Source organism: Fusarium tjaetaba (genome assembly GCF_013396195.1).
Source record: "Fusarium tjaetaba strain NRRL 66243 chromosome Unknown NRRL66243_c0000064, whole genome shotgun sequence".
Lineage (NCBI taxonomy): Eukaryota > Fungi > Ascomycota > Sordariomycetes > Hypocreales > Nectriaceae > Fusarium > Fusarium tjaetaba.
In genome coordinates, this window is record NW_023501260.1 from 21512 (window position 1) to 35843 (window position 14332).

Sequence of the window (14332 nt, forward strand, 5' to 3'; positions counted from 1 at the left end):
CATACATGCTATTGTCTCGTTGACTGAGATACTAAGCGGCCTTAGTTACTGGCTAACCCAGCTCTGCATAGCGTGAACAGTCCCCAAAGCCGCCTGAAATGGAAGGCCATTCGGTGCAACCTTCGGAGCGGATGCCCGCACTGCAGGAATGGATAGCGCGATGGACACCCCAAATTCATCCTGTGAAATCACCAGAGCAAGAGTACCAAGAAAAATTCAAGATAGCTCAAGATTCGTTCAACAGCCTAACACAATCGTCACAAAACTCGTTCGACAAATCAACAATCGATGAGACTATGGGCTGCCTTGCCCGCATCAAAGAGCTCATGACGCTACATGAAGATACCAAGGAACAAAAAGAGCAACAATATCAGGAAAAGATTTGGGAGAAGCAGGAGTCCTGTGTTAATGAACTTCTAGACTTATTTGGCCCTGACCTTGATAAGATTCGGCGTGTCGGCCGCCCTCTCCCAACTACCACTGCTCAGTCAAACACTACACCAGGCGCTGTCGATACGCATCAACCCGAAGACACAACTGCCTCGTGTTTTGCTCCTACACAAGACCCTCTCACCCAGCCGACAAGCACGAACGACTCTATACCAAGCCGTCCCAACGCCGAAAATACAGGCGAGCCGACGACCCGCCCGAACGAACCTCACGGACCCGAACAGAATACCCCGTCAGGTCCCTCAAAGAGACCAGTCGACTCTCAGAGATCCCCCGAATCTCGCCCGACCCGTCCAACGAAGCGCGTTCGATCGGATATAGCACAAGGGCCCCTTACGGGCGACAGAACAATTGAGTTCGACCAAGTCTACCAAAACGGCCATGCCGAGCCCAAATATGTCATCGTCAAGCATGGAGAGTTCTGGTATATCCTCGAGTGTAAGAAGCACAGGCTACACTTCAACAATCATCCCATTCGCGGTGCCGTCAAGCATCTTCGGGGTAAGAAGCATAACCAGACTTCTGTCAATTTCGAAGATGCCATTCGAGCTCTCGGGACCCGTGTTCTTCACTGCACTGACGACAACGTTGCTGAAAACAACGAGGTTGCGCGAAGACCTTCTTACTCTGAGATGGGTCGGCCTGTCAATAGTCTTTCTCCCTCAGTTGCTCACAGCATTCCCACGCGAAGTAACCAGAATCGCACCGAGATTGATCCCCATCCTGGAGAAGTTTACACCACCTATTGGAGTGAGACAAAGAAATTCTTTGCCATTCTCGTTCTGCCTTGGCGTAATGTCGGAAACCTGGGTAAAGACCTATCGCTCACTGTCAAGGACACCGAGCTCATTAAGAAAGTCCCATCTTGCTATCGATATAACCATGTCGACGAGTCATACGAATGGGCTCCGCAATATCGCCCTGGTGGAGAGTCCTACCCGAAGAGGAAGTATCCCATCATGTTTTTTGATGCCCAGGTGTTTCCGGGGCAATGCCGCGTTTATTGGGTTGCTGCACGCGACTTTCAGTTATATGATCGCCGAGTTGCTACTATCCCGTTCAAGGATGTCGTGGATGGCTATATTGCATCAAGGAACAACAGTAGTGATCAAGCAGGTAAGTCGTGATAAGTAAGCTGTTAGGACACTACTAACTGTATCTCTATTCAGGCCCTCATATCGACGGCGCACAAGGAAGCCTTAGCGATGACCCACCGACAGCCGAAATATTCCCCCGCGAAGAACAAGTGACAGGTGTCCCCGGTCGAGAAATCATTGTCATTGATGATGAAAGCGATGATGAAACAGGGGGTGGTGAGCCATGGCCTGATACACCCGTCGCGATCCCCATTCCCAAGACCGAGCCGCAGGAGGAGCCTTTGACGGTGGATAATGCCCAGCAATATCCAGGCCCCAACCACGGCAGTGCGTCTTCACAACAGCCGTTGAGTTCTGCGGTAGCGAATCGTGGTCAACACCGAACGAATAATGATCTGGATTCTCATCACACCTTGACCGATCCGGCAGAGTACCTTCAGCGTTTAGACAACACTGGTCAAGCAGACTCTATCCTGTTAAACCCCAATCATAGTCGGCAACATGATGACATGTATGAGTCTCAAGTACTAACCGGAAGCGCTTCTTCAAACCCTTCATTTAGTACGCAACACCAGGCCACTACTGGTAACGATCCATTGTCTCAATGGCCCCCGGTGCATGAGCACGAACAGGCCACCTCGAATTTCCATTCCTATCAGCCACCTCTACCAGCGACTTCTGGCACCCGCGCCCCTGAAGCCATCATGACCCCTATGTGTCATAACCAGAACCCAACACACAGCTCCCAGAGCCAGCCTGCCCAAGCAACAGAATTGTACGGTTACCTCAACCAAGCCCGAAGTGCGTCATCTCAATGCCGACTTGATAGCAATGGTCGTCTTAAATGGCTTGCTCCTAAACCCACGGCTGGGGTGACCAGGAAATGAATAGTCTTGAGTGCTTGTCAACATAAACAGTTTGAGACACGGATGCAAGGCTTTCGCAAATAGTTCTTGCTAAGATATTATTTCTTATGTGGTTCCATTGTATAATATATAGAGAAAGGAAAGAATGACATACTGTCTTCCCTACTTCACCCTCTTCCTATATCCTCCTGCCTGTTGCATCATTCAACTGCTAAAACGCTTATTCTTCGTCTTCCATTCCTTCGCGAAGGATCTTAATCTGCCTTTTTATTTCGACCCAGAGCTCTAGTCTGTCCAGATCACCTTTATCTGATGTCAAAGCATCTCCAGAGTCATCGCCAACTAACTCCCAAGCCTCTGCAGAGCCGCTTACTACTGGCTTGCTCTCTGATCGCCGAGCGATGGCCAACAGTGCTGCCACAAACGCCTCCTGGATGTAGGCAAAGCTAAATTTGTCGGTGATCTCAGCGATGGCTCGGCACAGCTTATCCGGAAACTCGATGTCTTTGTTGGATTTAAGCTTCTTCTGCCAAAAGTGGCAATATGCTTCTCGTTGGTCAATGTTTGGATCGGGAAAGTAGTACTTTCGGTCGAATCGAGACGGACGTTTCTAATTTATTAGTGGGTAGATTTATTGGCCAGAGTTAAAACACATACCGCGATTCCCGGGTCTAGTAGTTCCAAATGGTTGGTGCTGGCGATAATGAATATGCCATCATTCTGCTTTAGGCCGTCGACCTCGTTCAGAAAGTAACTCCTGACGTCAGGTGTAACGAGAGAGTCAATATCTTCAAACACCAAGTAGCAGGGCGCAAACTCCCTCGCCTTCTGAAAGATCTCGTTAAGAGAGCCTTGGGGTCCCATCCACGACTCCAGGCTACGTACATACACGGTAGGAATGGGAGGGGCTCTGTCAGCCAGCATATGCATTGCAGCCTTGATGCTGATAGTCTTTCCGTTCCCAGGCGGGCCATGGTAGATGATGCCCCGCTTCCATGGCACGCCGAGACGTGCATAGGTCTGCCTCGACTCGAAGAATGAGATGTGGTCGTTTATAAGCGACTTCTTCATATCCTCGTCCAGGATGACTGCGTCCCATGTTGATTTCTGCGCACTCTCCCACAGCTCGCGATCTTTGGTGAAAAAGCCCTGATCGAAGACCCAGACCTCATTATGCAGGTCGCTTGCCCATGATCCGGCGGCGAGAACAAGTTGATCAGCTTTGTAGACATTGGCAGTGAGGATGTAGTAGTTCTTAAGTTCTGGGTAGGCACTCGACCCATCACGACCATCGGCCAGATAGACGAGAAATTCCTCACCCTCCCATTGGTAAAGAAATTTGCCAAAGATGGGCGCCTCGGCCAAGCCTCCTTTATTGCCATCCATTCGACGAGCGGGAGGCAAGTAGACCGTCCATTCCAGCGACGATGGCAACTCACCCTCCTCTCGAATTGGAGTCACGGTAGCGTAGCCGGCGCTTGCGAAAGCCAGTAAGTTACAAGAGGCTCCAATGTCGCCGTCTCCTGGGACTACAACAAGCTCAAGCTCAGGGTATTGCTTCTTGAGAGCTGCGGTAAAGACGAGATCAGTATTGATCCGCTTGCCGCTCGAGTGCTCAAAGTAGGAACTGGTTGCGCCATCGGCATCTTGGACCGGCCGCACAGACCTAAATGGTAGCGACGACGTAGGCTTCGAGATTGCCGATCCAGGGTTTCCATGGTAAGGAGAAGTATGCCCATGTTTATTAGCGTCAGGAACTTTACGAGTTGGGAGCCTCGTAGTCGGGGTTTGGGGAAGGCATTGCGGAGTTGAGAAGCCTGGAAGAGCTGAAGTTCGGCGGCTGCTCATCTTGCTGCTTCAGGTTTAATTGTGTATAACTAATGTTTGATTTAAAATGATTTCGTATGCTATTTTCGATGGTGCTGAGGAACAAGTTGAGATAGACTACGGACGTGGTTGCCTGGAGGAAGAGGGGAAGCTCGAATGATCATGACGCTGCGCCCCAATTCTGACAGGGGTTGTAATCCGCCAGTTTGCCTACAGCTGCGCCTCTATTAATAGCCTAAGAAGGCCGAAGCCATGGCAAAGTAAGCAAGCCGCGCAAACATCAGGGTGCTTCTTGCTAGTCCTACTCAAACTAAGGAGGTTCGCCACGATTCTGGACCTCTTCACGAGCTCCTTTTAAGCCTTTCACTTACTTAAATGAAGCTTGATACACAAGATCAGCTAGGTAAGCTAGACCCAGAGCACTCGCCGACATTGATAGCGGATGCATCCCTTCTGCAACAGGACGTCCGTGAAATTGTTGGGTGTGATGGTGGTCACGACTGGGGGTTGAAGGGAGAGGGGAGGAGAAATGGCATGAAAGGCCTTTTTATTCTCGCTTTGAGCCTCGATAGCGTTTCTGGTTTCAAATCAAGATCAAAGGTCAAGGCGCCGTCTAGTCGCATATCGCAATATATGGCCAAGTAATAAACGTGTCATCATAACGCTCAAAACTCTAGTCTGATAAATGTCGTTCTAATCCATGACCGAGCTTAGGCCCCACTCCAACTTATCCTCTCAACCTCATAGCTACGTCAAGCCTCCCTCAGACTGGTAGTTGAGTCAGCTGTAGCTTTGGTACTCTCCTTCTGAGCCTCAGTATAGTTGATGCTGAGCGTGATATCGGTGGGCTGAAACCCAGCAATACTTGAGACTGGACTCCAAGGATCAGACTTCCCATTCCCTGTTGCCCACTGAAGCATCTGGTAGCTTGTGATACGGTGCGTTGGTGTTGCTGTTTAATATTGTCAGTTGAAGTCTCTTTTGTTGTTTGTTGCCCAGGACTAACCTATCTTGTCCAAGTTCTCCATGATCTTGGCTCCTTTTGTCACAGCGATGACACGAAGATGTTAAGACCTCCTTAATTAATTCTTGTGTTTCAATCTCTCGTTTGGCTTTGTAGGTTACTATGAGCAAAGCTTGAGGTTTGGCGCTTGGGATTCAGTGTAAAAGCAGAAGGCTTTGAGTAGAACATAGAGTTGAATGGTGTTTAGAAAGATCAAGAATTGATAAACCAGTATCACGCGGCAAGTATGTTTAAATAAGATGCAATTGACTTGTGCAACCAGATAACTTTGAATACACCTAATGCCGTAATACCATATGGAAATGATAGCCGATGAATGACTTTCTCTTTTAGGGCACGTTTTCGGATTGGACGTTCAGTCACCAAGGCAAATTCATCATACCAGTTCATGGGAGACTTCAATGGGCACTTTTCCCCATTGGATGCCCTAGTTTAGCCTCCGCAAGCTCCAAGGTTGTCTTTGATGATATGCCGGTAATTTTGGCCACTTAAAAAAAGTGCCCGTACCAACGCATTGATCTCACCTAAGGATCTCTGCATGGTTTTCAGACTCACAAGATGGGGAAGGGGGAGCGACGCATCTCTTTTCTTGATTGGCTGGACCCTTGCCCAGGTCTGCAGACCCTCTTCTGACCGCGCAACTTGTTCGATCTCCTCTTCGATACGTCATGGTCCAGATAAGCGAGTCGACAGAACCACAGACAAGGCATACAGTGTATCTTATCATAGCACCGCCATGGTAGGGGAAACTGTAAGCATCCAAGTTTGTTAGGCCTAGCGTATGGCGTTCTCAAAGGGGAGTGGCGGGGTGAAACCACCATCGAATCAAAAAACGTGCCCATGAAGGACTAGCCACCATGTTGGAGGGAGACAAGTGACAGCGAATCAGAAAACGTGCCCAGTGTCTCAACATGTCATCAGCCGCAGGCGCTACGGTCGAGCTGAACAGACCTGGCATGTTTAAGAAACCGCCCACAGCCTCATTCTTTTTTTCCCTTCTTTTCCCTCTTTTCTTACCGCCAATTCGCCTCAGTGCGAGCTTCGCGCTTGACTTTCCGTATCCAGCTGTAAACTGGACTGTATTTACAACTTCCGGGCTGTTATCAAGTGCCGTTTACTATGACTCTCTATTGAAAATACTGTGCTTTGCTTTCTTGACCTTTTTGCGACGAGGAAATCGTTGCCCAATCCCATCAAATCGATGCTCTCGTGAGCTAGCGCAATCCACCTCAACATCTAACGCTCTTGTTAAGGCGCCGGTTGATCCGGCGCACTTAACATACAGAGTAACCACTATGATCATCACCTAGATCACAATGGGCCTGACACCCCCGATCTCGACTGGGAACTCAACATCGTTCCGTCCATAGCAGCCTATCTAGATGAAGAGTTGGAGACCTCCAAACTGCGCGATACTTTGTGCGATGAATCGTCAGGTATTGCCGAATGCGACGTCCCTCTTGGCAATCTAGAAGGCTACGACTCTCCTCAAATGCTGCCAACTTCTCAATCTACTTCTTCTCCCATTCAAGTCACCATTTTCAGTCCCTCTGAGAACGAAACACAATCACCACCATCTTTCTCCCGCAGCCATTCTGGCACGTCACAATCGCCATCGACGCTTGCGAGCGCCAGCAATCCAGCCACCCCGCAACTGTCACTTTCGCGGTATAGTTGCGAGATATGCTCCGTGGCCTACAATCAGCTATTTGCACTAGCCGACCATTATAGAGTTTCGCACTGTCAAAGCATCTCTGCTTCCTCGAAGCCCTATAGCTGCGGAAAGCATAGCTGCCGCTTCAGCCGCCGAGTTGACTTCGAGCGCCACCTTCGGAGCTCGGCGCACTCGCTGGAAAGATACCGATGCCGATGCGGGAAACAGTTTCTTCGACCAGATCGCCTCCGCGCACATGCTCAGTCGCCAAAGTGCCGCGTCCGCCTTGGCCTGTACGCGTGCTTATGTGGACATGCTGTCGAGAGCTTCCAGGAGCTATCCAGTCACGTCGGCACATGTGATAAATCGCGCCCCCCTGGTCGACCCAAGAGGAGACAGGAATAAAAGAGAGAACAAACAACGTTAGTTGAAAAGAAAGCAACTCTTGAGAAGTGATGCTGCACGACTGCCTATGTGAAGAACATCACTGGTTTGATGATTCCACACGAAGTCGAGCACGCATTTGACGAGTCAGTGCCAACTTGTGGCAATTCGAAATACACCAGCAACCTATTATCCCGGATTTCACATCGCAACGGTGCGATTTGTTCTAGAAGGAGATACCCTCCTGCGCTGTTGTATACTATTCACTTTTACCTCTGCGCACTACAATGGACAATAGGTGGTGGTGGATTTGCCACACCGGCCTGGTGTTTTTGGGAATGCAACGAATGGAAGGAATATGGAAAGTCCTGTCTTGAATACGGAGGATCTAAGCCCAATTGTCACATGATGAATGATCATATCCAGTCAATCTGGTCCCGAGCACTTCGTCTGCTAGAGGTCGTGAAGACCCAGGCAAGTCACTCGCCGATGACTGAAACGACAAATCTTTCTTTCAACAACCAGAAAGACCCAAGAAGCAAGACTTCTTAATCCGAAACATCCCTTGATGGGATAGCTATGGATACCCTCTTCCGATTTGAGATCGGTCGAGGTCTGCTGCATTGGAAAAGGAACTGTCCCTTTACGCTTGGATATGCTTTTGATGGACTTGGTACGAATTTTGCACTGGATGTGTTAGCGCGGTTGTCTTTATAGTTTTTGGGATCTTGGATTTGCGGGAATGTATGGGCTGGTCTTAAAGGAAAAGAAGAGCAAGGGAAAAAGGGATAAGGAAAGGAAAGATTATATTAGTCCGGATACTTAAAGGCTCGGGAAATTCTTTATAGTTATGATGTCTTTTTTATTAAAAATTGCAAATCTCTCGTAATTTACCTCTCTTTAAATATTGCCTTATAGCAGACTTTTTTTTTTAATTTCTTTTTAAAAAGACTTAAGTTCAAAGTTACAAGTTTATTAACCCTAAGCTGTTCTTTGAGATCTACTTAACTGAGCGCAGGCGACTAATACTAGCGGTCTCTCCAGGCCAAACAAGGATAGCATCCAGTGCATCAAGTCCAGAAAGTAGAATCATATATCGCTGTAGGAATTTGCAGTTAAGACTTGTGGCTGTGAGCTCATTCTGGCAGAGAGAACCTAGTAGAAATAAAGTCTTCCGAGCGCTTAAAGAAATTGACGCGCTTGGCATAAATCCTTGACTGTGATTTTTCGCGTCCCGATTCTCTGAAATATACTTCGTGCATTTCTCCATGATTGCTGTGAATTTATTCCTCTGTCGATGAAGGTACACTTCTTCGTGCCTGATCATATCCGACAAACTCTCAACGCCAGACGGTGCGGTCCGTTTACGACGTGCTTCAAGATATTGTTTGAGATCCCAGGAGGTCCATAGTGATCTGAAAGAGGTTATACGATTGATTCGATGAAGAAAGATGATATCATCTGGATCGATGTCGAGAAGGAGGCCAAGACCAAATCCTTGCTCAGTTTGAATCAATTTGACCTCAGGCGATATGTTTTGTGCTTGCTTTCTTTGGACGTTTCTCTTTCGGCGAGATTGCTGCCGAAGTCGTTCCGACTCTTTCCTTGTTGCCGATGTCTTCTTTGTCCTCTTTGGAGATGCTGGCTCAGATGGTGGCGGGCAACTTGGGCCTTCAGACTTTGCTTGGACAGGGTTGTTGCTCTCAGATCTGTCCAGGTTTTCTGCCTTGAAGACAACCACCTCAAGCTGACGCCAAGTGGTGCGAAGAACCGTTCTTTGTGACATCCGCCTGATTGTACGACGAATATGTGCTTCAACTTTTGGTAAGAGACCGTGTGTCTGGAACGCTCTTGCTTGGTATCTTGTCTCCATGTTGACTTTGGTCATCGCGACATGGTTCACATCGTAGATATCTCCATGCTTCAAGGATTCCACTTTGCGTCGGATTGAGAAAGTGTCCCCAAGCTGGGTCCCATTGGGAATACTCTCATGGGCTTCCTGGTCGATGATGACTTTGCCTTTGCGATCTGAGGCTGAATCAAGCTCTTCATCAAATGCCACACCTTGGTTCTCCATTCTTGGGTGAATTATGAGAGGAACAAGAAAATAAGTGAACTACTGAGAGGATTTACAAGGAGGCCGCCCGTCTCAGGTGCGGCTGATGACCGAGATTGTAATTGGGCGACCAAGTTCGCGGGCACTTTTTCTCATCCAACCATTCCTCTAACCCCGCGTATTTTCAACCCCCTTGCAACGCTGAATTGAAGACCCGCCCCGCTTCACCAGTCTCGCTGATTAGGAATGTTAATATTTCGGCTCCTTTTTTAAGACAAATTCTTCGCGGTTTATCAGTCAATTTGGAAAGAGCCCAGGAGTGCCAGTTCCAATTCATTATATAAGACTGGCTTGTGTATCAGAGTCGAACTAAACTGACGTATCGTGATATGGCAAGAAAATGATTATAATAATAACGTATCTAAATCTGCTAAGCCCCGGGTACTTTAGTAGATACGAGGCTGAGCAAGCTGGGCGTGAAAGTCCTCAAACTGCCAAATCTTGTGCCTAGCATCCCACTCAGGAGCCTTGATTTCCTTACCACTCGGATCAAAACGCTTATACGTAACGTCTCTCATTTCAGCAACACCCTTGGAATTCCGCAAGCAGGGTTCGCCTGAACCGTGGTTGTTCAGCGGCTTGTAGCTTTCAACCTTCTTGAGTCGCTCCTTCAGAGAGTTATGCAGCACGGCTCCTCTGGGAATATCGCGACGACCCGACCAGTTCGGCATGCCTCTGTACAATTCCCATCCCCTGTTACGGATTGTGTCTTCCTTCGAGTCATTCAGTTCCCAGCGAGGAATACCTGGGAGCGTTTCTAGCATCGATTTAGTAACATGGTCTCTTGCGAAGAGAGATAGAGTGAGACTCACCAATGAGGTTCCACATAAAAACCTTGAGAAACGATGAGCCGTAGCCAAATCTGAGGGTGTTGTGCATGAATCCCTTGATGACATGATCTTCAACCTTTTCAGTTATCGCCATGGTAGCCTTGAAAGCGTCTAGTGTATGACACCAGTTTACTTGACAGCCGGGATGTTGTTTCCCAACGATGTCAACCTCGCGAATCATCCACTCGAGAGCCATGTCGCTGATTTGCAGAGCATCATCTTCGAGAGGCTTTTCAAGATTCTTGACCTTTGTTCCGCCGAAAACGTATCTCCAGTACGCCCAGCCTGTCATTTCTCTCGGTATAGCAGGCCATCCTCCACCGACGTCACCGTGGTTACCAGGGAACCAGACCTCTCTTATGTCCTCCTTTTCGCTGACCTCTTTTTTAGTATCCTTGATCGCGACTTTGATATCGTTGCTGTCGGTGCTTGGTGTCTGGGCCTTTTTGATCACGGTCTTGATGTCCTGGGCTAGGAGGGCTGGTTTGAACTTGACACGGTGCTCGTCTACAGCCACAGCGTGACGGACGTGATGTGCTGTTCCTGTTATCTCCACCGGGGCAGGGGCACTTCGCTCAACCATGGCGACGGAGTTGACGCAGTCCCAGAGACCAAGGAAGAAAACCTTGATGTTCCTGTGCTCCGCGGGATCAGTACCTTCTGTTCGACAGAAGGTCTCACCGAAGGCCTTGACCTCCTTCTCCGCAGCGATGGTCTCCGGGCTTGTCGTGATGACAGGATTGCCAGCAAGATAATTGTCCTCAATAGGCCCATCTGTGCCTTCTCCATCGTCCGACGCATCAGGGAGTGCCATGTTAGGTCCACCACCTTGCGCTAGAGGGTCTGTGTCTGCCTGGCCAGATTCAGAAGCCTGGGCCTCGGGTTCCATCTCATTAGAGGCACCTTTCCGGGCGGCCTTGGTGCGATCGTTACTTTTACACTTCAGAGAACGTTGGTATAGCCTATATGCGAAAGGAACCATTTCTTCGTTACCCTTGCAAAGTAGGCCGACCTCGTTGACCATGCGTGACAAGTATTTGGCGGTAAAAGCGCCTCGACTGAACCCAAAAATGTAAATCTTTGCTTCCTTCGAAAGACTGTCAGCTGTCGCCAGACATGATCATGTTCAAGGGAACTTACAGGCTCATAGTATCGCATCAGGAACCGATATCCTGCCATGATATGCGCGTCGAAGGTGGTTCCGAATCCTGAGTCGATTGCCTTCGAAACCCTGCTGCGCACTTCACCAATCGGGGTCTTGTGGATGGAGTTTTCGTTGACATCATAGGTACCGATACCGGCTTGGGAAGATTTAGCAAAGTCCAGATCAGTGAGACAAGTTACATACTTTGGTAATAATGGTATTGTTTCTTGTGGTTGCGATCAAGCTTTCGAAGAATCTTGACCACGTTGGTGTCAGCGTTGGTTCCGCTGAAGGTATTGCCGGTACCGTCGAAGCAAAGAATTAGTTTGACGTATTGATCAGCCTGAATAGCCTCCTCAATGTCAGGACTGGTAGCGTGAGGCATGTTGGCTGAGACCGGAGGTGTTGTAGAAGTAAGAGGAAAGGCAGAGATAGATATCTGAGGCTGCTAAAGTATGAAGAGTCGGGGATATGATGAGTCTTTTATTGCAAAACTCTCGTCGGTCTGAACTTAAATGTCTTTCCATCTTTCGTACTTAGCCCACGAGTTCCGACTCCCTTGTTGTCGCGACTTATTTATTGGCGGAGATTATGGCCAAATACAGAGATGGAGGCGTTTAACCGTTCCGACGTAGGCCTATTGCATGAGTTCCATTGAAGCCACTTGATTCAGCTTCACAGGTTCAAAGAGAGGATGGTGTGATATTAGATATGCTATCACGCTCAATACAGTCTCTCAGGTGGCGCCGGGGAATTTCAGCAAGCTACTATCGAGCAAGGGAGGAAACAGCTCAAATAGCAGTGCTTGCACCTCTTCTAGTTCATAGGATTGAGGTTACATACATTCCAATCATCGTGCGGGGGCTTGGCTGAATTGAAACCTATCTTGCATAGAAGTCTTACTCAAAGCTAACAAGTAGGACAAAAGCTTTCAGCTGTCCTAAAGGGGATTCTAAGGCTGGCTGAAAAAATATCTAGCGGATCAGAATGTCTAAGTTACGAGATCAGTCAAAATCGAGAACCGAAACCATTTCCGCGATCGACTCATGTCTCCTTGCCACTCAGCTATACCATACAGCATTGGCCGGCCCATTCTCGAGATCCAGGTGAGCAACTGCCGACGCACTCTTGCCCTTGATCTTCCAAACCTCAATAAAGTTCGAACCACTATCAGTGATAGCAAAGAAATCATCACTGAAAGAAGCCGGCGACACAGCATTTGCAGATCCACCGCTGTTGGTGGTCTCTTGCAGAAACAGCTGCTCCTTGATACCCCCAGTCTTGGCATCAAGACTAAACGCAGAGACATATCCGGGAACTCCAGTCTTGCGAGACCTCGTGGCGGCGAGCAGGTATTTGGGGGGCGATCCTTCGGCGGGTGAGGAGAGTAGTACCTCGTCAGCCCAGTAAGAAGAGGAGTTGGTAAATCCTATAGGATCAGTTAGTTCAGCAGGATATAGGCAAAGTATCTGAGTCCTACCGGAAGGAAGTAAACTGTATGTCTCGTTGCGAAACTCGAGTTTTCCAGTCTTTGTATCCCGCTTGTAAGCCGCAATGGAATTCGCCTCTTCATAAACAACATACACCCATTTGCCATTTGGGTGTACAGTCAAATGTCTCGGGTTTGATCCTTCGTCAGCAGCAAGATACTGCACTTCTTCAATGTTGCCACTTTCGCGATCATAAGAGTGAACCCAGACTGCATTCCCCATATCATCTGCAGAGTACAAGAAATCATTCTTGGGGCTCAGTGCGGTTCCGTGAACGCCGCCTTTGGTGTTGTACGTCGCATTTCCAAAGGCCTTCTGGAGAGTGCCGGTCTTATCCACAGATATAGCGACTGTTGGACAGCCGCCTCCGTAGGGTGTTCCGAATACTGCGAAGGGCGACTTGGACGATGCGGTGATGAAGTTTGCGTTGTTGCCTGCATTTGAACTGGTCAAAAGTGATTCTTGATCATGAGGGGCTACTTACAGTCTGAGGACAAGCTGACATTGCTCTTGTAGGCCAGCCCCAAATCCTTGGTGATCTTGTAACTTTGGAAGTAACCAGTGGTTCCGACGTATAGATTTTGTTTGCGAGCCTAGGTACACGATTAGGTTCAATCAAATTCTCATGTCCGAGCAACACCTACGTCGAGTGCTATCCACTTCGATCCATCATCAGATGCAGATGAGATATTCTTCACCAAGCTCAAGGACAAGGCTTCGTCGTCGAACTCAATGCCGGCAATCGTAGAGCCAGAGAAGAATCCAGAAAACAGGTAATGGACTTCAGCGACAGCCGAAACGGCGAGGAGAGGAAACAGGGTTCTTGGTAACATTGTACTGAATCGTAAGCTGCGAGATATGATGATAGAATATGCTCTGGAATTGGTCGGGTATTTATTCTGCCAAGACAACTGGGGTTCCCGATCTAGTCCACTACGACTACAACATATTGTGGTCTACGTATTATTGCCGGGACGATCTTCGCGTCTGTTGGGCTAATAAGACGCGGCCCTATTGCGCGGCGGCTTAATATAAACGCTCGTGATGTGGGTGAACCCTCGGTACTGTGGGGCCGGCAGTTGAAGGAGCGGAACTAGCAAGCCGCTTCATACAACTCACCAAGAGCCTTGACCTCTTTCTCAGCAGCGATCACCTCCTTGCTTAGCGTGATGAGAAGATTGCCGGCAAGATAGTTATTCTTAACTGGTCTACTGTATATACTTAAGTAAAAATTACAGTTACTACTTATAACAGATCCTAAGCTGCTTGGAGACATCAGGAACACAGTATACTTAGTACTAGCAATAAAATAACTAAAAGGTCATGAGCTAACCAATAGCAGTGATTAATATTCTGCTGAAAAGCATATAATTTAGGTTAGCAGTATTAATTTTAAAGATTAATACTTTATTTCTTATATAGTTTGAGCTATCAATATCGTGGTTAGGGG

At 48.3% G+C, this 14332-nt stretch overlaps 5 protein-coding genes across 5 annotated transcripts; 1 reads left to right on the top strand and 4 right to left on the bottom strand.

The window, feature by feature from the left end:
• Window positions 1-98: 98 nt before the first annotated feature.
• Window positions 99-2434, top strand: FTJAE_3370 (uncharacterized protein; the record flags this gene model as incomplete). Its single annotated transcript, XM_037349660.1, has 2 exons — window positions 99-1566; window positions 1620-2434. 2 exons carry the CDS (start codon window positions 99-101, stop codon window positions 2432-2434), a joined length of 2283 nt encoding a protein of 760 aa, XP_037209503.1.
• A 199-nt stretch (window positions 2435-2633) lies between these two features.
• FTJAE_3371 (ATPase) lies at window positions 2634-4261 on the bottom strand (the record flags this gene model as incomplete). Its single annotated transcript, XM_037349661.1, has 2 exons — window positions 2634-3023; window positions 3071-4261. The coding sequence occupies 2 exons, from the start codon at window positions 4259-4261 to the stop codon at window positions 2634-2636; spliced, it is 1581 nt and encodes a 526-aa protein (XP_037209504.1).
• A 4041-nt stretch (window positions 4262-8302) lies between these two features.
• Window positions 8303-9379, bottom strand: FTJAE_3372 (uncharacterized protein; the record flags this gene model as incomplete). Its single annotated transcript, XM_037349662.1, has 1 exon — window positions 8303-9379. One exon carries the CDS (start codon window positions 9377-9379, stop codon window positions 8303-8305), a length of 1077 nt encoding a protein of 358 aa, XP_037209505.1.
• Window positions 9380-9804: 425 nt separating this feature from the next.
• On the bottom strand, window positions 9805-11777 carry FTJAE_3373 (short chain dehydrogenase reductase family; the record flags this gene model as incomplete). Its single annotated transcript, XM_037349663.1, has 4 exons — window positions 9805-10175; window positions 10231-11335; window positions 11389-11549; window positions 11597-11777. The coding sequence occupies 4 exons, from the start codon at window positions 11775-11777 to the stop codon at window positions 9805-9807; spliced, it is 1818 nt and encodes a 605-aa protein (XP_037209506.1).
• A 676-nt stretch (window positions 11778-12453) lies between these two features.
• On the bottom strand, window positions 12454-13715 carry FTJAE_3374 (carboxy-cis cis-muconate cyclase; the record flags this gene model as incomplete). The annotated part of the gene is made up of 4 exons (XM_037349664.1): window positions 12454-12821; window positions 12873-13316; window positions 13367-13475; window positions 13527-13715. 4 exons carry the CDS (start codon window positions 13713-13715, stop codon window positions 12454-12456), a joined length of 1110 nt encoding a protein of 369 aa, XP_037209507.1.
• Between the last annotated feature and the right edge of the window lie 617 nt (window positions 13716-14332).